The sequence below is a fragment of the Ruditapes philippinarum genome, unplaced genomic scaffold (assembly GCF_026571515.1).
Source record: "Ruditapes philippinarum isolate M1 unplaced genomic scaffold, ASM2657151v2 ctg168_1_1_1_1, whole genome shotgun sequence".
NCBI classification, from domain to species: Eukaryota; Metazoa; Mollusca; class Bivalvia; order Venerida; family Veneridae; genus Ruditapes; species Ruditapes philippinarum.
In genome coordinates, this window is record NW_026854841.1 from 276,996 (window position 1) to 300,881 (window position 23,886).

Below are 23,886 nucleotides of genomic sequence, written 5' to 3' on the forward strand. Positions count from 1 at the left end.
CAATTATGTCAATGTAGATAAAATTGATACAACTTTAACTCGTATATCTCTTCGCGGTATTCCTGTTACATTATTTGCCATTGTTCAATGTAAAATAAATTTGATTTTCTTTGTAATCGAATAAAAGGGAAACAATTTGCGCTCTTTCAGTATGCAAATTATTGAACTGCATAAACTCAATTGAAAAAGTTTTATTTCATTTGTTCCTGTATAATCATGTTGAAAAGTTGCCATTTATCGTATTACCTTTTTGTACTGACTGTCTACAAACATTTGTTGTTCTATGCACATTAAAAGTGAATCCTTTATATGTTATCCGGTGCCTTTCATTTGGAACATTTTGATGTGTATTTGAATATAAGACTTTGACAGAACGTTTAAATGATAAAAGCAAATCCTTATGATTATATTCTTATTTTTCTCAAACGTATAATATTTTGCTACATACTTATGATGCATCCCTTAAACACAGCTAAATTATCATATTATTGTATAAAACCCAAGTTATCATCCATTCATCATTAATCGACATCAAAACACCAATATAGAACAAAAATTATATATAGCTTTTATATTTTAGGATATTGATGTCGAAACATGAAAGTAATACGTTTTTGTAGTCCTACAATATGTAAACATCGTACTTTTGACCTTACAGTGAAAAAGTTATTCCGATGTTCTTCTCTAAATCATAATGAAAGATAATTATTTCCATCCAACCAGAATAATTGAGGATCAAATTACTAAGTATGCTTGGTGATACTATCTTTTATCTTAAATATCAAAGGAAATGTAAATTCAATTAATGAAGACTGGGGTCAGTCTTTGTACAAAGGATTATTTTCAATATTCACAAAAAATGTTGCTTATTACCTCACGTAGGATAAAATAAGATATCTAAGAAAGCGTGTCTACTGTTTCGTAGAAACACAGTGCTAAGCAGTTATCTCCAGGGAGTCTTCAATTCTTGTTTTTTGAGATGTCCAAAGTATTTTACAGTCTGTAGATTTTGTTTTGTCATTACATCAGGCGTAAATTCCTTCTGGCTGGAAAGCATCAAGAAAATAGAAAAGTACCTCTAATTGTACACGATCCTAATGCAATACCTAAGGCTTTATTCTCCCAATCCTATTAATTAGAACTTGGTAATTTTAAAGGCTCTTTATTTGGTGAAGACATCGACGATTCCGTATATGTTTCAATTTCGAGTAGAAAGAAAATTCAGATGTATGATTTTTCATATATCTTTCACACGGTTTTAATTAGGAAAATTACTCTATTCCTTAAAGACACTTTACTTACATCATCTGAAGAAATATAGTTATTACCAAAACAGTTCATTTTACATCATATAGTTTCCTGTTTTTTGAAATGTAGAAATGAATTATTTTAGAATAAACAAAGAAAAGAAAGGAATTAGTAAAAACCCACAAAGATACACACTATGAAAGATACATATAGAAAAGACACTTAAGATAATATGCTGATAAACTATATATTTGACATGCAGTTTTTTTTTCATCTGCTATAATATAGTTCCATACATAAAGACACTAACAATTACAAATATATTTAAAATTTATAATATTAAATGAAGAGCTTTTTAACTCTTACACTCTTACACATGTCTTGCTCAATATAAGTTGTATTTTAAATTTTCCTGAAATCATAAGCTAACGAATGCAATAATAATAATAATAATAATAATAACAACAAAAACAATAATAATAATAATAACAACATTAATAATAATAATAATAATAATAATAAGAAGAAGAAGAAGAAAAATAATAAGAAAAAAATATATAAACATTTATGTTGGACAAAAAAGCTTACAGGTAGACTAAAAAAGAATTGTAAAATTGATAATAAAATTGTAGTTCTTAATCATTAGATAAATATTTCCGATTGTTAACAAAACTTACGAAAATATAGAACGTGATGTCCAACTTTGATAGTATTCAGGTCATTTTATGTTATCATCTTCATTACAAAAAGCATCTTCGTTGATATGTTTTAACTGTTTTGCTTTTTGACACTCAATATCCAGAATTTTGATTGACTTTTTTTAATGTTTGGGTTTATTTTACGCTTTTTAAAAAAATTTTAAATGTTGGTTACGATTGTCCGCTTAACCTTTATTCATATTTATGTGTTTATTTGCATAAAGTGTCCAGTTGCATGCTATATAATATGCATACGCTAGAAAGTTATGACATGTTTCTCTTTAATAAAATATGGTAATCATCAAAACAAAATAATAGTTAATAAGCGCTTTTGCTTATCATGTGTTTCAGCAAGAAGAGGGAAACCATAAAGATGCAGTTTGAACAGCTGTATAACAAGAAACATTATTGTTTGAATTGAAGGAAGTTTATACAAGTTTCAAGTTTTATCACAGCTGTATACTTTGTGTACATTAAATTAATCAGCACAATGTATTTTCATAATCTTATCATTTTGGCAGCATCACTAAAACTTCTTACAAATTATTTTGAATCAACCGCTGGTAAATGATTATGCTTTGTTCACATTCTCGCAACATTGAAGTTTATGTATCATATATCTTAAAGGTCTGAGTGTGATATAAAACGAGATTATAACGATAAAGAAATAGTGTATATTAAAGAGTTAAAATAACCACAATTTGTTGTAGTAAAAGTTTGAAAACTATTGTTTATGTGTATACATAACGATAATAACCATTGTGATTGATATAACCAAACAATATATCTATTTTCGTACACGGTGTGGTTAATTATAAAATGTGAAACTTACGTATGATATCATTGGCAGATTCCAGGCGGCAGCTACTTTGGCTTCCACACTACAGCTATCTTCCAAACCTATAAATACTGTTGCCCCTCTGCGCCACTGGTCAGTCAAAAGTCTAGTTCCAATTAACGTATCTGCCATAGTGTCTCCCCATATCAAATTTAATCGATGTTTAGGTAAAATATTTGTGTCATTATTTATTAATTCTAATGCGTATGAAATTGCACCAGAAATAACACGACCTTGCTTTCCTCGCATAAAGTTCAACGTTTTGTCAACTGTTAAATATCCAACTGTTATATTATTTACATCTGTAACTCCATCAAATTTTGAACAATTAACTTTATCATAAATAATTAAAACAAAAAAGAATGACAACATAACATATTTTACTGAATAAATAGAATTTCCCTCTAAAGACATTATTTGTTGTTTCATTGACATCGTAACACCTAATAACACTTCAGCGCTGATCCATCGCCTAAGTTCAATACACACCAATTCCTTCTAATGAAGTATCGAAAATCCCTTTGATTCATGCACCGCCAACTTTAGTCCAATTTTTCAAGCGGGAAGTCTCCTATTTCCAATAAAAATACATTTACTTGCCCAATTGATTAATACGTTGTAATCACTTCTTGTTCAAGAAAATCGCGACATATGGTTAAAAACACAATCGGTCTGATATAACTTGGTGACGCATTTATTTCAGCAATATTATTCTTTTTGAAGAACTTCTTAGTACAACTTCACGATCTTTAAAAGTCTTAATAATTTTTTGATATATCCGCCGCTGTTGTTAGAAGTTACTGCTGTTTCTCGGCTGTCTCCTAATCAATACTGGCTAATACCTGCAAGTAAAGAGAAGAAAATACCGAATCTTCTTTTGTCTAACAAATAATAGATTTTAGTGGAAAAAAACTTACGATCTTGTCTTTACGTGAAAATATAATACATAAAATAGAAAGTCAGGTCTGAGCATTTGATAATGATATGATGATATGTTAAAACAAGTAATAACGGCGAACGTAACACGATATTTGCAATATACTTGTGTTTTTCGTATACATTATGCATTAGAAAAATTAAAAATAGAAAAGTGTCACAATAGTGATGTAATAAATTATCAAAATTAAATTGCACCGTGGACACAAATATGATTTCAAACATTTATTTAAAATACGTTTTCCATGCTATTATTGATAGAATAGTTCCTTAGTGATTCAGATGCATTCACTAAAATATAACACATTTGTTTCGAGATAGGTAAGTATGAAATATTGATGCACGCATAAATTGTCGCTTTGTTTATACAAACTGTAAACTGGTATATTATTAAGAATATTCCTTCCGTCTCCTTTCATTTCAGATACAGCGTATATTTGATAAAAGTTCATTTACTTGATGAAAGCTTCTGTATGTAATATCATTAAAATACGAACACTGAATAAATGAATAGAATTTTAAGTTTATCGTTGTGTTGTGTGAAAAATTCAAAGTCAAAAAGTATTTTTATAAGACGGAAAACAGAATTAAATGAAGTATTACAAATTTTGGAATGTTAAAAGCATGTGATTCTGTTAATGTTTGTTTCTTTGGTTGCATTACAAAGCCACCGACACCAGCAAGGTCATATGGAGACATTTCAGCTGTTATGGTGGGGGCAAACTTTAGGTAACTCTTTGTGCATTATGTCAGAAACGCCGGACAAGAAATAAGTTCCTTAAATGAAGACAATGATTTGTGTGTATACTCGTAAATGATGTAACATTAAAAGATGCTACAAGGAACAAAAACGATGCTACTTAGATAAAATTTCCCCTTCTTGCACAGTCCCTGTGTCCTTTGTTACAACGCCGGTGCCTTACTTGTATTCTTGTGCAACTGTGAATTGTTTGAAAACTGTCCTGCCTTGTTGATCCAATATCAGCTTATTCGATCATAAGGCACCAGACTATGTATATTTGTTGTTAATAATTACATTAAAACAGTCACAGTCAGAGTTTGAAACTAACACAGCTATAGCTATTTTGATAGAAAATGAAGATCTCGAAATATGTTCGTGGTAAAATGTTTTAAACTGCCTTTACTGTCTGAAAATGTGTTAACGTTGAAATAATGTTTGAAAACAAGTGTCTCATTTTGTTTGATTCTGATTTGAAAGTGTGTTACAAAAATGTACCAGAGAAATAATGCTTTAAATATAAGCGTCTCATCAGGCTTCATACTGGTTTTTATTTTGTTAGATACTTTCCAGTAGTTTTAAACTACGTCAGTCAAATTGTTAATCTATTTTATTATCAACGACTCAAGGAAATAAGTGCTTTGAGAATGTCTCTAAATGTTAATGAATCACAATTTAAAGTACATTTGATCTGGAAGGCAGCCTTTTAGAACTATCACGGTGTATTACGCACTAAACTTATATTAGATACTGCTGTCTGTTGAATGGTTACGCCAAAACAATGACTGTTGCAAAATCCTCGGAGAACTTGTTTTATTTGACATAATAATAGAGGTACTTGGCATTCAGATTAAAATGACTTTTTTATTATTATGAGATAACCTATGAGTGAAATTGTTTTTCTCTTTCTGTAGCGATACGAGGGTTGATTAATATGTTATATGGTCAATAAAATTAGCAAAAAGTTTAATCAAATTTTTGAATGCTTTAACATACTTCTCCAAGTTTTGCTCGAGCTTTTATGTAAGCCTGTATCTCAGCACTTTTATCTGAGAGTTTACCAGTGATATTTTAGGTCGAGGTTGCTCGTGTAAGTTTTTTTTAAATGTGAATAAAATTCTTTATCGGTTGACTACACGCATGATCTTTGTATTATTTAGAAGCAATTGCTTTGAAAAATAACATAGTTAAAACCATACACAAATAATCACAGGCTAAATAAGGAAATAGTTTTCATATTGCATTACATATTGACCCATCCTTATATATCTTATGTAGGAAGCATGAAGATTTGAGTTATCAGCTGAAGAGCAGTTTATAGAAACATGTTTACATGTGTTTATGCAATTCGTCTGTTTCCACTACATATTTACACACCCTCCTAAAATTCAACGGTCAACGGTCAAATTCATTGACATAACAAAAGATTTGTATTATCCAAATATGTGTTACAATATCACAAATTTCAATAAATAATTTACAATGTACTGGTATATTATTTGTATGTTATCTTAACGTATTAGAGTTTGGATAGCATAATAAGACACAATCGAATATGTTTTTTTAAACTTGGCAAACTACGAATTCAAAAGAAATGTCGACCATAACTGGATGGCATATTTTAGTCTGGATTTCGGGATTAGAACGAAGATCGACAAGACAGACGTTAAGTAATCTTCTTATTGAGATGTAATGGTATGTTAACACTGACGTAATGAACATAGATAAAGCCCGGATTAGCACTACAGTAGAGGTTCTTGCGACATCACAAACACGCAACATCTATTGATGAATTTTGCAACATCTTTGTGTAAGTCTAAACTATAAGCTAATATTTCCATAACAAATTAGCTGATATCTTCTTTCGTTACTTTCAATGTTTGAAATTCATAGAATCATCTTGCCGTTATGTTATGCTTCTACTCCTGAATATTTAATAATGTAAGTTAAACCTGTCGGCTAAAAACATAGATATCCAATGTAAAAGTCAATACCAGCAGTTTTATCTTAAAATAGTAATACCAATGATCACAAATGGAACAGTAAAGATATATCCATCAATTCATAATTAAATATTTACGATAAAACAACATAAAAAGGACTGATTTTTTTCCAGGGCAAATCGATTGTTTTATTTTGCTTCTTAAAGGATGTGTGACATGCAACAATTTTGATACAAGTTCTACAGGTAAGTGGTATATTGGTTTGTTTGTCAGAATAACGAGATGTCATTTCTGTAATTGTCAATGTTTCACTCAAATAAACTCATTTATTCATGATATAGGTCACTGGCCCTTGACACATAAATGTACAATACAAAAACAATTGGTGTGTACACAATAAATACTTTTGAGATGAATCAAGTATGATTTAAACATACCCAATGTAAATTGTTATGCTGTTAACATGTCAGGTGTCAACAAAATGTTTTTATTTAAATTCCAATAAGATTGTCTTCCTTTATTGTTCTAAAATATAAGAAGTTTATTTAGTATAAGAATATCATTTTTACTGCTTAACAATATACATAATTTTGTTTAACTATATTCATACAAAAGTTAAAGTTGTGTTCTAATGTTGTCGTCATTCATTTTTTTTAAACAAATGTTTACTAGGCAGAGTGCATGAGCAACATTCTATGTATGTATATTTTGTCACACCACAGAAGAATGTCGCCATTAATATAACGTATATACGTTCCGTCTCATTATACAATCTAAAGAAAAACTTGACAAAAATTTGTCCATTTTCCAGACATTTTAGATTGAGTTTTATAAGAAAAATGGTTTATTCAACGTAATCCAGCTTTACCGAGAATCAAAATATACTTGTCTGGGAGCCAAACAAAAATGTTTATTATAGTAAATCACTTATCAATAGTAATTAACCTTTAAAGGTGAACAGAACTAAATTTGGTTAACGAAAGATTTATAAAATCTAGGGCTGGGAACGAATAAGGAATTCGATGTTCGAATATTCGTTTTCTATATTCGAATATATTCGAATATTCGTTTTCTTTGACGTATACGTATCCGAAATTGATTGTGTCGAATACTATTCTACTTTAATTTACTTGGAATAATCGATGATTCAAAAGACCTTTAATACTATGTTAATTTATTTTATTGTATTAACTTTAAATCGATAAATATGTTTACTTTTGAAATAATTTCATAATTTGATTGTCTTTTGTTCAATTAATTCGACTGCTGATCATTTGTTCTATTAACGGGAGGTAACTCTGCTGACTCGACTGACAAAAACATGAATCATCGTAGCCTCTTAGCCCAAATAACACATATTTACATGTATATTGAAACTTAATTTGTATCAAATATGTTCTTTTATTTATAATTATAATAATTTTAGATAAGGTTTAAAATATTCTTCAGATAAATTTAGCTATAACGCAGTAAATATCACACGGTGTCTAATGTCTACGGGACCGAATATCGACACTTCCCATGCCTTTATTTTCATTTCTGATTTTAATCAGTATATTTAAGTTATTTAACGATAGTCTCCTATAAATCTATGATAGACTGGCCATGCTTTTTATTGCTGTATTTATGTTAAGTACATTGTAAATATGCATGGATGAGACGTAAATAAATAAACAAATAATCTAAACTAAACTGCTTTCATAACGCACCGATTTATTCTTCTTCACATAATTTAAGACAATTATTGATGATCGGAAATATTATAGCACTTAAAACCATAAAGTAATATATTTAAAATCGGAAAAATTAGATTATGAACTGTTAAACAGGTAAATTGCAAACTGTGAAACGGGTGCCCTTTTGATCAACTAGACCCCAAAGTTTTCACAGTTATTTGGCGATAATCGTTGACACGCGTCATACAAACATATGAACACCTGGTCAAGTAAAATGTCAAGGGTTTAATATACGATCTTAATTGAAATTTGAAAGTAATGACTGACAAAAAAACTCTTTTTTTTCGAATATTCGTATTCGTTTTTCAATGTTCGAATATTCGGTGGTGTTTCGAATATTCGAATATTCGAATAAAATTCCCAGCCCTAATAAAATCTGTTGATGTTATATCTACGAAGAAAATCATCAATTTTATAATGTTCACATTCTTGTATTATTTTGTTCTTGTTTGTTGCAACTGCTTAAAAGAAACACATTGCGTTAAAGGTGGGGTACATTTGGAATTTAAGAGCGCATTTTATTTATTTTGTTACTGATTTCTTGTATGAAGGTTTTCTGATATAACTGAAATATACTTCAGCATGCTTGTATATTTTACAAAGAAATTATTAAGTTTTTTCTTTTATAAAGTAAGGATTCTGTGTATTTACAACAGCTATGATATATTGATTGCAGAAAAAGATATTTTCATGGTATCCTGTTTGGGGCTATTAAAAAGTTTGCATTTGAAATGCGAGAATTAGCTAAATATCTTGTGTCGCCTTTTTCAATAGCAGACATAAATAAGCGAGATTTAACATCTTAAAATGTTTCCGGGTATTGTGCATTTTACAAAGGCAAAGCGTAAATAATTTTCTTTGATTGTGGACGATTACAGAAAAAAAAATTCATAAAAAGTGTTAAAAAATATTTGGGCATCACTTTCATATTATTTGAGTTATCTGCAAATTAAAGTAAGTGTTGTGCTGTTATAGGTCATTGCAAAAAGCACCTTTCCCGAAAACGTCTTTAACCAGCCGCATGACTTGAGTCTGTTTAAAATCCACATTATGTGAAACAATGTTTTTAAAATAGTTTAATGAAATTACTGATTATTGTGGTCAAATACCAGATCCCTTTGAGAGTGTAGTCTATAATAACTCAAAGACTTGTAGGTTACAGTAAGAAAAATACTGTCTCGAAAGATCAAACAACTTTTTGAAAAGTTACTTTTCGGTTTTTTACTTTTGAAACTGTTTTATCTACTTTCCATGAACCATTTCTTTTATTTAGAAAAGAAAAAGGCAAACCTTTTAATACGTCCTATGAACTAGTTTAATCCGATTCTAGAATGTTTTTCATCAGCTTTTTGTCTTCATTTATTTTGACATTACGCAACATCTGTTTGTTTCTTCTCGATGTGTGTTACATCTGTCTAGAGAAGTGTTTAGCACCATTGATTAAATCATGTTAATCATCTGTTTTGATATACAAGCTAACCATCCTGTTGTAACATGACATTTTTTTTCTTACCATTCATCTAAAAGAGGTACAAGATAAATAAAACCATTTATCTAAAAGAGGTTCAAGATAAATAAAATTAAATTTTCTGTTTATTATCACTCTGGTTGGGATGACCCTTTGTATTATACATTGAATTTCTTTGACCAAATCAACAATGGTGGCCATTTTGTGTTATCAAAAAGGCACCACGTGCCCAGATCTCTACAGCTAAAACGTACGTGCAGAAGCCACGTGGCACACTTTCATTACAGTAAGAATAATCCCGTTTATTCATGGGAAATTATTAATACAAAAAGTGATAAAATAAAAAGTGAAAATAATACATAATTTTAGACGTGAGCCAAGGTAGTCAAGATCATTCAAGAGTTTACAGTATCTCTTTTCTCTCTCAGAGGAATCTGATATTGTTTATTATACCTAACATAATCTGGATATAACGATTACATGATATCGGTATCGCTTATCTTCTAGTTTAATTTAATCGCTGAAAGTGATCTATTTTTGCCAACAAATTTTGATATTGAGCATCTATCCTGTGATTTCCCAAAACTCTATTTTATACAATGCTAGGGCAATTTTGTTATGTCAGTCTATTTTAAAGCCAACACGAGGGAAACTAAATATCGTTTCACAGACTGATTTAACGAATTGTTTTATAATACACATGTTTCTAGTTAAACAGGCAAACTTTTGTGAAGTATGATAAAGAGAATATTGCAATTTTAGAATAGATACTTATTTTATTTTGTAGGAAAGTAGAAAATGATGAAAAATATCTCAATCAACATTTTATTGCTAAATTAGTCATAGGCTCTTTTTGTAAAAACAAACAACAACATTTAGTGAAAATGTTAGCTTTTTAGACCTGCTAAATTACAATTACACGGAACTATCTATTTCTTAGTATTTTTTTCCTTTGAATGTCAAGCAAAAATGTTTCTTATATCTTTTGATGGTCTTTTGTTTCAGATCTAACCAATGTCGTTCTGAATTGCTTGCAGACATAAAACTTACCAATACTGGTCATTGTCAGCCCTTTGTAACGTTTAATACATTACAAAAAATTCAAGTATAATTATCACCTGTTCTAACGGAATATTTTTTTAAAAATTTACGATTGTCCAAAAAATATGTCAAATGCTGGTGGAGTGGTCTGAACTTATAAGCTGTCATAAGAAACACCGTTTGATAGCAAAGCACGAAAACTATAGGCAAATATATATTTCCGACCACTCCGGCTTGTATAAATGTTTGTAACGTGCAGGTGTGTAAGTAAATTCATCGGATACTTAAATTGTTATTTATGAATTCCACGTAGATTGAAAACAAAATGCTTATTATTCACATTATGCTTTTATTACTTGATACTGACTGCTTTCCCTTTAAAATAATAATAATAATAATAATAATAATGAAATATTCGAACTGTCAAATACTTTCTTATTCTAAGACGCTAGGCTATTATAAAAGGGCCGTCTTATTGATTTCCGGAAATATAATTTATAAAGATTTATAAAGATTTTAAGAAAGGTATAGATTGATAATTTCTTTGAAATTTGATTAGGATTAGTAAATTTAGATATGATGCTAAACGTTACCATCTCATAGATACTTTACAATGCAATAGTGTACTTAGATGTAAATAGTATTTCAAAGATGAAATTAAAAAATGCAGATTAAAAAAAAAAAGGTCAATGAGAATTGCCGAAATGTCGTAAAATTAAATGAATTATAAACTTAGCCGAAAAATTTCTAAATTTATACAGATGAGATGATTCTTCTTGTTAACGTAAGCGTTTATAAACGTCTAACTGAATGTACATTAATTCTTCTTCTATCTCTTGTACAATGATTTGTAGGAATTGATCATCACAACGATTATTTTTTATCATAGATTGGACAATTTTTTTTTTATAAATATGATGAAAAGCGGTGATGCCTTATAAGAAATAAAAACAACAATGAATAATAAAACATGCAGACTCGAATTGATTGGGTGTGTTCATGCAATGTTATGCAAAAGTGCAAGATTTCAAACCCCTCTAGTACCGGCTTAAGCATTAATCAATCTTTTGCATTTGCTTGCTGGAATCAAAGAAAGACCAGAAAATTCACATATGAAAAAACATGAAAATTTTGACTCTATTCTCGAAATGTTCTGTTATTTGCATTCCGAGTATTCTTAATAAAGTGACCCCTGATATATTTTTGTGTACCCCTATACAAACATTTAAAACATGCTGCTGTTAGCATTTACTTAATATTTCATTGATCGCACGACAAAGCCAAATTATTTTGGGAAGTAAAAACAAATCATTTTGTTAAGTATTGCTCTTTATATAAGATGGTCAATTACTAAATGTAACTGGGCACAATGCACAATGAATGGGCTAAAACATTTTCGTGTTATTTTTCTTGTGTTATAACAAAGTACAAATTGATTTCCTGTGTTATAGCAAAAATACAAATGATGCCACTTTTAACTTTGCTTGTTACTAAAACACATCAATTAATGTAATAGTAACAATAGTTTTGCAATCACCACTAAGTGTGTGAATTAAATGGGGGAAATTCTCTTCATTTTCAAGTATCCATAAAATTAATTTGAAAAGTATCGATGCCATTGTACTTTGAAAGTGACATATAAGTTTAAGGTATTTTAAATAATCTTTTTAAGTATAATGTCTACCGTCTAGATTTAATCTCATCGCTACATATTTAATTGAAACAAAAAGACGGGGAATAATGTTCTTGGAAAAAGGCTATTACTGTTAAAGAGACTTGAAAAATCAATGCATGAAATTATCTAAATGGTATCTCCTGCCATGTAATGTATTTCTTTATTTCATTTGTTGTCAAGAAATTTGCACAATCATTTTAAAAAACTAACATAAAACAATAAAATCTGAGATATTGTTCAAGGGAATAACAAAAGGTTTGTCTGTCATACATTTATAAATAGTTCATAGATTTCATATTGATTCTATTTTTTAAACCTTTTCCATTTAAAACGATTTCTTCTTCGTACGTAAATGCATTCTTTCGCTAATGAACTATTGTCTGGTCCCATTTTTATCATCTCCCTTTTTGAATTTCTAGAAAATGTACATTACAATATTAACTCTTCCTGGTCCAAATTGTTTAATATCTTCCTTCGCTACTTAATAAATGTCTTGATGTAATTATTGATTGTGGATTTCCAAATGATGACCATCTGCCTTATCATCTCAACAAATACATAAATAAATAATTGTTTATATTACTTTGGTTGATATGTTTTTGTTGTTGTTGTTTTTGTAACATTAACTATTTACTTAGACGTACGCTTATTTATCAAGATATAAAAATTTTGAAAAAATAGTATGAAATACTGCAACACCTTTACATCTGTTTCAATTCATCTTGACATCTGTTTTACATCTAAATACATCTTATTTCAAATATCATAATCGTCGTTATAATGTAAATTAATGAAACTGTAGATTGTGTAATGTCGATATGCTCATAAATTATACTTTACAACATTAACTGTATCAATATGATACATTACTTGATTTTAGATATACATTAATACAAAATCGACTGGTATTTATCAACAAGGAAATACTAGTGATCATTCATTCAAAGAACTAAGATAAAGAAATTCATTGTGGCACGCTATCAACTTCTTAAATATACTGTACACATAATAACAAGTTCTATTCTAAAAAAGTGGTAAATATAAATATAATAGAGACTACCCTATACTTCATAATTATGCACACGTATTTTGAAATTATATGAGCCAAGTTATTATTAAGCAACATGAAAAAGATACAATAGATTAGAAAATTTGTTTGAAAACTAACAAACATGGTTACAAGTGAATTATTTTTATATAATGTAAAATGCTGACATATGAGACGTGATAGTGCAAAAGACATAATAAAGTGATACTGTGTTAAACGTAATCACATGGAAAACATAAAGTTCTACTATTTTGTAGTATACATGTATGTCTACTTAATGAATCGTTTAGGTTTTTAGTTTAACACAATTTATGTGTGGCTGAAAATGCAAATTGAAAATACCATAATAAATGCAATCATTTCAATGTGTGCAATCACTGACTGTAACAACATAAAGTGCATCTTTTGTATTGTGATTTACTGACTACCAGAAACAATATAGCTAGCTGTTAAACAAATCGACCATTCAACGCTGCCAATATTTCTATAGATGATGTTTCTGTTATTTGCTATAAAAGTATCTGAAACAGTTTTCAATTTCAAATCATTTATAAATAATTTATTTAACTTGTATTACACATCATAAATTCTTATTAAAAGTAAACTTTGTCTTTAACCTTGTCTGAACAGGTGTTTTCAGAGTAATAATATTTTTACAGTTAATTTTCTCATTCTTTATTATGGGTTATAAACTTTGCAAGAAGTCGTGTCATCATCTAAAACTACGTCATAAAATACATTTGAGCCACGTCACGACAAAACCAACATAGTGCGTTTGCGACCAGCATGGATCCAGACCAGCCTGCGCCTCCGCGCAGTCTGATCAGGATCCATGCTGTTCTCTACTTGTAATAGGGTTTGTAAGCGGACAGCATGGATTCTGACCAGACTGCGCGAATGCGCAGGCTGGTCTGGATCCATGCTGGTCGCAAACGCACTATGTTGGTTTTGTCGGGACGCGGCTCAATTATCTTTTTTTTCAACAAAGAGAAGACAAAAAGTTCTGATCAAGACTCTGATTTTTATACTATCAATGAAACAGATCTTACAAGGTTATCTGGCAAGGCAAAATTATTATATTTCAATCTGGATAGCTCGAACAGCTGGTATCATTTTATATGTTACTGTCGTAAATGATGTAAAATATAACTTCAAAATATTGTGCAATAATTTGAGCTTGTAGATCAACAAGGTAATGGCACGAAGATTAAATTGACATTTTCCTGGTAACAAGCAGTAAAAATAAACGAGTTACTTTTTTGGCCGAATGTTATCTTAGAACGATTTGCCCTCCATTACAATATATAAGAACAAACGAAGTATGCGTAGAATTTGTTATTTTTAAATTTTCAAACTGAAATTACAGAATCTTATTGGCTATTCTAAAGGTAGTAAATAATCTATGTTCTGTAACGCTTAAACTTTTTAAATTCTTGAATAATCTAAATGAGTTTCGTAATCGAACGTTTTCGAAATATTTTCGTCAGATACTTGAGTTCTTTGGTCATGTTTTACCCCAAACATTTATTTATTTAGACTATTTAATTAACACAGCCTTTAAATTTCATTTAATATTCTATGAAATATTAATTTAGAATTATTGAGTAATATATAACTTTTAAGTTTAGTCCAACACAGCAGTACCAAAAATAACCTTATTCAAAAAATATACAACAAAACCATGTAAACATTGATTTGCAGAAAAGTTTGGTCAGAGAGTCATTGACTCGTGCGATTCAAACCTTATTGAGTCTTGCATAAATGTTTTCAATAATTTAAAGATAAATCATAAATAAGTATATTGTTAACTTGTTTATAACTGCCAATATATTCATATTACACACTTTGTAAAGACATATGTAAACACAATTAATAGGAAGACATACCAAAATATTGTAACACTAGGGAATTTTATTGCATTGTTTAGCAAACATTGCTTACATTGTATCATTCATACTTACTTCAATAATCAATGCAAGTTAAACCATGTTATCTTTTTATAATATAATGCTGCTTATATCGTATATAAGTAGATAACTTAATTAGATAACTTGAAAAAACAGCTTAGCTATAAAAATGAGATAGTTCTCGGTCTGATGTGGTTTTGGTGCTTCCTTATTCATTTGAAGTAGGAAATGAATAATTGTTAATGGGAATGAATGTTATAAAAGTAATATGTAAATTACACGACTTGTCTGACTATCGATTTGTGATTTTGAAACTAAAAGTATCTATTAATATGCCAAAAAGAGAAATATCCTTGTTTTGGTATTTCTATTCTTATTAAACATACTGCACTGCTGTAATGTCGTCGTTCTCTAGAACCGACTGAGCATAAGGTTTCTAAATATTATTTTATGTAAAAAAATACATTTAAAATATTCGATTTTTTTCTCTTGCCAAATGATATTTTACAAATGTATTAATATGCTGTACATCTTTGTAATAAATATCCTTATACCTCAGATACAATCCATTAATCATAACAAATTTAATATGTTATAAGTATAAGTTAAGTACTAACATATACATTTAACTGCATTTTAATTGACATTTTTTCAAATGTTTTTTTTTTCAAACTGAAAAATAAACAATTCATTGCATTGAATGTCCTTTATAGTTTTAGTTTTAAGCCTAATCAATAAAAAAGAAACCCTCAATCATGAAAATGTATTTTCAGTAAACTGTTATATACATGAATCTAAAATCTACATTTGAACTTAGGTACAGCCGACTCCACTTATAACAAACTCGCTTATAACAAATTAACGTTAAAAGCGAAATAAACTAGAAATCCCCGGTCGATTCCATCCAACTTTAATTTATATTAAACACATCGCTTAATACGTACTCTCTTAAAACGAATTTTCGGCTATAGCGAACCATTTTTAAGTCCCAAACGGCGAAAAACACGTATATTTCGTGGGTTAAATCAAACTGTTATAACTGAAATATCGGGATGCGCTCGATTAAAGATAAGTTCATCAATACCACTGTCTGTATTTGGTATCAGTGACAGGTTTTAGCAGCACTATTAGTAGCATTGTACAAAAATGACAAGTTAAACATAGCCCGATGCCCTTTTGCAACACCAGCCACAAAGATATAAACAGAAAATGAATTGCAGCAAATCACATGTCGAAGGCGACGGTATCAACAAATTAAAAGACAACCATACATTTGTGGAATTTAGTCTTCTATATTTAAACACCCTCAGGCCGTCTCTCAGTAGCAGTCGCTCTACCAATACATTGAGTATTTTGATATCCCCTATTTAAATATCTATTCCTGAAGTGTGATGCCTTAATTTAGAAACATCGATAATTGTCAACAGAATCGCATCAAGTAATTAAGATATATCCAGTTGTTATTAAATAGCCTATGTTTAATCGAGATGTCAAGATGTCGAGATAGTGTTCAAAGTGTTTTTTTCTAAGGGCAATTAATTTAAATGACCAGCAACGCTTTTTCGTCAAAGGTGATTTAAGCTGTTAAATATTCCGTTTCCTCCGTGTGTGTTTAATAATTTAACAATGAAAAATCCATTCTTTTAATCACACTAGTTTTGTCAATAAATGTATGATGAACGATTCCGGCAGAATTTGTTTTTAAACAATTCATTTGTTCGCCATGCTGTCCCTAGCAATTCTCAAGAAACTGTAAATAACCCTGAAATTTTCAGACTAATACCATTAGCTATAGCCAAAGGTTGGCCAGCTAGGGTTATACATTACTCTGTCAGAATGTGCTACTTAGATGTTCGTTAATCAATCAGAAACTTGTATACAACGCCAATTTGTAATGAAATTCAGAAGAGAGTGTGTCATTTAGTACAAGAATATGATGCCTGTTCCTCACACACGAGAACAGGGTTTCTGAAGAAATATTTTAATGTAATTTTAAATACGGCTTTAGATTTTGTAAATCACTTACTAATTGATTCTTTTAGTTTAACCCAATACGTGTATATCACTCGAATGACTTTTAAGTTTCAAGAGACTGATAATTATGAATAAAAACATGCATTTAATAAACAAAGATCAGCTTACATCAAAGTTCAATTATGCATTAAGGCCAAAGTTTATAGATGCTGCTTTGAATGTTAAAAGTAAGTCACTAGGCTATATTTTATGTCAACTCTTAGCAAATTCAATAGCATGTAGTATTATTTAAAAGGTCCACATTTTACAGGTGAAGCTCACAATAAAGTAAAATAGGTAACTAGGTCAGATTCAGCATAAACATTGATTAATTTCAATAAATAGATTGATGCTAATGAAACCAAACAGTCATACATTTAGTTCAGAAAAACAAACAAAAAATGTAGGTATAATCTTAAAAACCAGGGCAAAATGAGTTAAAATGAGTTTGAGTTATGTAGTTCAATTTTCGTATTTGTAGGTATTGACAAAAAAAGAAGACACTAGCCCAAAATCTTGGTCAACTGATAGCATAATTCACTGATATATAAGATTTGCAATATACTTGAAGACAGAGAAGATTCTTTAACTTTTTAAATATAAATAAATGAAAAAACCCAAAACCCAAATGTTCAAAGTTTGACTACAGGGCTTGTAGAAGTTCAGAAGAAAATATTTCATACTCTAGCCATGTCGGTTTCAAACATGTTTTTAGATAGTCTTATGTAGGGGACATTCCAGCAGAGATAAAGTAATATCACACACAAGATTACATCAAATTTGTTCATTCGGTTTAATTGAGTCTGTACATGGGGGATAATGAAAGTGCAACATGCCTCATAAACCTAGATCTCAAAAGATTAATAACATCAATAATTAATAATCAATAATATTTTGTGCCTTTTGTTTATATCTATAATTATGAACGTATTGATTAAAGATCTAAAAGCTTTTTATCAGAAACCCCGAGTAAAAGACATTTAACAAAAATACTATGCTTCATATCAGAACAAAATATAACAATGGAAATTCAAATCTTTTTTTAATGTTTAAAACGTGATTACGACTTAAACGTTCAACAACCTAATAATCTAATCAACAACCTTTATTTTGCTTACTGTTTTGTTATTTCAAATTCATAACATAAATATTACATTAAACTACGACATTATCATGTTAGATTAGGATCAAGAACAAATAATTGTTTTATGTTTACGATTAATTTGGTTCAAAAAGTTAATTCTTTAAAAAAAAATTTTGGAAAAAAAACTTCATTTCTATTTCAAAAATTTATCGTGTTTTAAATTTGAGGGGAAAAACTGATTGGGTTTGGCCCTTTAGTAAACCCGAAAAACATATTTTACTAATTTTAAATGAAAGTAAAAACAAAGGGTTAAAATTTTTTCTCTTTATTACAGTATTTTCGTCAAAAACGTCTTTGAAGTAATTCGTTTACAATAAAAAAAACTTTGATATTGGTTCTTTTTTGATTTTTTTTAAAATTTTTGTTAAAAAGGCCCAATTTTTTAATACCAAGGCAAAACTAAGTTTAAAAAATTTTTAATATTTTTTTTTGTAGTTTGAAGAAGAATTTGAAAAAAAAACGGAGAAAAGAAGAAAAAAAAAGAAAAAGAAAGAAAAACTTTATTTTTAATTGAACAAATAGAAACCTCGTTGTTTTAAGTAGTAAATTTAAAAAATTTTAAAAATGTCATGTGCCCTGAATTTTGGGGCTTTTTTAAATATACAGCTAAAATTTAAAATAGAAACATAAAATTAACAAAATTGGGGAAAATTTTATAAAAATTTCGGGAAAGCCAAAGCAAGTACAAACAATTCTTTCAATTATTATCATTTCCATAAAGTACTTTAACAAAAATTTTGAATTTTTCGAAGCTTTAATTTATCACTTTTTTTTTTTTAAAATTTTGGGGGTTTTAAAAGGTTAAAATTTTTTAAAGGGAATTTTTTAGGGGAATTTTTTTTAAAAAAGGGGTTTTTTTTTGGTTTCTAAAATATTTCTATATCAGGGTATTGATGTATTTTTTTATCAATAGATAAAATGTTGTTTACGGGATAAATTATGTGCCCTTTGGGAGAATTTTGTTAAACATCAAAAACAAGATAAAAAAATAAACTTAAAAAAATGTTTTTTTATTTTCTACACTTACTTTTTTATTGCATTTATTAATTTTTTTGGTTATAAATATGAAATCCCAAAGAAATGGTAAAAGAAAATTTTTTTTAAAATCCTTTAAATTTTTTCTTTTTGAAATTTTTATTTTCAAATTTTGGGACCCCAAATGGGTAAATTGAAAAAAAAACCGAGAAATGAGGGGAAAGCTTAAAAAAAAGAAGGTTTTAATCTTAAAACCAAATTTTCTGATAGTTCATATTAAACTTGATTTTTTTACCCAATTTTTTTTGGCAAAGTTTTAAATTTTTAAGGATTTAAAAATTGATGTAAAGACTTTTTACTTTGAATCGATTTTGAGGGTTTTTTTGACGTTGTTACATTTTATAAAACCCAAAAGATAAGCTTTTTTAAAAGACGTTTTTTTTTTTCTTCCCCGGAAAACCCCATAACTGTAATTTTTGGAAAAAAAAAATCAATAAAATAAATTAACGAGTGGTCTTTTTAAAAAAAAAAACAAAGGGGATCATTTCATGAAAACTTCTTTAAGGGGCAAATTTTTTTATTTAAGGGGCAGTGTACAAAGGGAGGAAAACTAAAAAAGGGTTTTTGGTAAAACAAAAAAAAAAAATATATTTCTTTACATATAAGAAATTTATGATTTTTTTTTCATCTCAAGATGAGACTTTCACTTGTAACCACGGGTAATATACGACTTTTTTCACACCTTATAAAATTTAATAAATGAACTTCCAGAATTTGCAACACGTGATGCTCCTACAAGATTATTAGACCAAACCTTATAATAAAGCATTGTTTACATTTACTGAGTTTAGCAAATCCACATCAAATATTTATAGTCGCATTGTCTTTCCTGAGACCAAATATAAAATATCCCAAAAACCAACAAAACAAACAAATAAAAAAGAAAAACAAAGAAACAAACTAACAAAAATAAAACAACACATCTTGATTACTTGTTTTTCTTTTTGTATTTCAGTTTATGTTTTCCGTTTTGAGAATTGTTGGTGTGATTACACATTGTTGAACGAACTTGTTTACTCGAAGCACAAAGCCGCGTCTAAAATAAGTTTAACAGCTGTGTTCATGTCCAATAGAATTTACTCAACAATATATATTAACCTATTAAAAGTATTCATGTAATAACCATTACGATAATTTCGTAAAATTACCAAATTATCTTTTTACATATCTGGTATGATTATTTACAGATTATGCTCAGTAAAACGTATTAGTTATAAATTGTCACTGTATATTTAAGATAAAGGTTATGAATATGATTAATTCTATCTTGAGCGTTAACTTCTTATAAACATCAAAGTGCGTGTTTGACATTTAGTGACTGTTTCTGTTAACATTAAAATACATATGAGCCGCGTGACGACAAAACCAACATTATGGGTTTGCGACCAGCATGGATCCAGACCAGCCTGCGCCTCCGCGCAGTCTGATCAGGATCCATGCTGTTCGCTTACAAACCCTATAGCAAGTAGAGAAACTGATAGCGAACAGCATGGATCCTGATCAGACTGCGCGGATGCGCAGGCTGGTCTGGATCCATGCTGGTCGCAAACCCATTATGTTGGTTTTGTCGTGACGTGGCTCATACCTATATATGTGTTTACTCTCATAGCTGTGCAACACACATATAATATTTTTATATTTAATCAATCTATAATGGGCGTGTTGAAGGTAAGGACATACCGGGTATGCTGCAATAACATCAAACACAAACACAAGCACTAAGAGCTTAATTAGAAAATATACATATTACATTAAATATTGACCCACCCTCATAAAAGAAGCATGCATATTTGAGTTATCATCCGAAGAGCAAGTCATAGAACATAAAAATATTTGTTCCATTACTTTAAAACATCATGTAATCACGCTGTATTTTGATGTTTTTAACGGACTCTAGAGTCAAATCGTCATAGACCTTACATTATAAACCTATGCACGTCTTAAATGAGTATTATTAAATAATCAAATATGACCCAATTCCTATTTTGGACATGTGCACATACATAATATACTTTAGACAGAGACATTATTCCTGTAAGAAATTGATGACATAATGAAATTATTTAATATTGTACCTTACGGTATTAACAGTAAAAAAGTTATCGTTTTCATGGTTAAAAAACATCATCATTATTTATCACATATATGTCATGCGATTTATAGATACCAGGTACATCTTATCAAAGATATTTTAGTCAATGTTTTGAACCATCTTTTCAGCAGATTATACTACGGACCATTTATTAATTGTTCACTTCAATGTCCGGAGAATAATGCAAAATATACACACTCTTTATCTTCACACGACTAAATTTACAAGTTTGTTAGAAAGCAAGACTAAATATTTTTTATACACTTTCCATTTTCGGTGCCAAGGATGTTTAATAAAGATATTCCAAATCAACTATTCTAATTGAAATATCGGCTTATAAACGTTTTGGCATCAATAATTTGAAATTAGAGCCATGCATAAATATGCGATGCGTCATGACCCAGCAAAAACTCAGCTATTACGGCAAATTATTTGGATTTTATTGTTCCATAAAATAATGTTTTTGATTCATTTTGATCTTAAGATTCATGTTTTCTATTCTAATTGCAAAAGAATGCGTTTTAAAATCGATAGCAATAATGTTCTTTTTTGTTGTAATTTGTACGAATATTTCCTCATTCAAAACTTACGTTTCACTCGATGTTATGAATGCAGAAATAATACGTGTTCCATTCTATAACACATTAATAGGGTTTTTTACCAATCGTACAAAAGAGATCTGATTTGCATAACGTAAATCATTACGTTATTTTTGACATCACCATTTTAATAGTCAATAAAATTTCATTTCAAATAAAAATAAAAATCGTTAGGACCTAAAATTATAAGAAGTACTAATGTATCCATGTAAAATCAATAGGTATCGTAACGAAGCGGTTATCTTAGTGTTGGTAAAATCTAGGTAAAAATGGTATCATTGTAAATCTAATGAATGAAAGAATTAACATAATCGTTTTAAGCTATGTAGAACAATTACTTAATATGTAATTATCTTTATATTTCTTGATTTTTGCAAGCAATGAAAAATAATTCAATTGAATAGAACTTGTGAAACTATTCCCGATAACATTATCTTTAATTAAGGTCAAATGTAGCGGACAAATATATGATGTGTTTCACTCATTACAAAACGTGTTTGAATATTTTAGTATTGTTTTACTCTTTCCATATAAAGTTTGGTAAATGGTAATGGCTTTCAACGTTTATGTTCTCGTGTGCTGCCATATAATTTATCTAAGATCGCATAATTTTAGAAATATATAATGTCTTAAGGTAGACTTTGTTTTAGATATTTTAAACAAAAACAGGATACGAGATAAAACTCATTGATGTTGTTGTTACTGTAACATGTTATCTCCGACAGATCATTGACATATTATATTTATCATATTGTTTTGAAATGCAACTAAAAGATTAATATAAAACACTTGTTAGAAAGTAATTTGTTATTCATCATTTTGATCTTTTTATCAATAATCTTGATATGAATTTGCAAAGATTTTTTGTACTAATAAATAAAAAGGAAGTACAAAGAAATTGAATTCAAATATGTAAAGTACGTTATTAAGACGTAATGATGTGAGGTGAAAGAAAATATCTTAAATGAAAAGCGCTTGAAAGGACGTTTTCGGTAAGTAGAACAAAATGCATAGTACTTCAAATAAAAAAAAGAAATTCATCATTTTGCTAGGATGTTTTTGTGTTTTCTTTGCTGTACAAAAAGTGAAGATGAACTGAACCATTTATCAATAAATATGCAATAACTTTCACAAACAGATGTTTCAAACTTTTAAAGAATTAACAGAGAAAAGATAATGAGATAATTAATCTTTCTTGAGAACAAAATATAGATTCATATAATGACTTTATTTTTGGAGAAGGCAACAAAACTGTGAGATCTTACGTTACCTATGTTGGAACCTTAAATGTATGAACTCAAAATTAAAAATGTATGAATCGCAACATTTTCTTTTCCGGAAAAAACCTCATAAATGATTAAAGTTTATATTACATTTTGACTTTTGACAAGTCACATAGAATGGCATATAACAATAGAGGTCAAAGCCTTCTATTGAATCAAATAAATTCCATGGTAATTAGACTATATAGCTCTGTCATTAATTTAAAAAGACTTATTTGAATATGTATGAGGTGCGTTGATTAACATATGAGAAACGTAAAAGTATACGAAATAATTTGATATCTATTGATTTACTGGAAACATTATCCTTCATCCATAAGAATAATTAGCTTTACATTTTCTCTGAATAATTAGCAATTACAATTGAAGTTAAATGGTACATTTGTTCATCCCATAGATGAAATAAAATTTAACGGTTTGCGACTTACTTTCAAGCGTTTAAT

General features: G+C 29.0%; 1 protein-coding gene across 1 annotated transcript in view; it reads right to left on the reverse strand.

Annotated features, from left to right (window-relative positions):
- The window catches only part of LOC132741252 (receptor-type guanylate cyclase Gyc76C-like), a 221,317-nt gene that overhangs the window by 170,463 nt on the left and 26,968 nt on the right, over positions 1-23,886 (reverse strand). The window contains exon 2 of the mRNA XM_060729382.1: positions 2,779-3,626. Coding sequence (XP_060585365.1) covers positions 2,779-3,219 — 441 coding nt within the window. The 5' untranslated portion in view covers positions 3,220-3,626. The remainder of the gene's footprint in view (positions 1-2,778; positions 3,627-23,886) is intronic.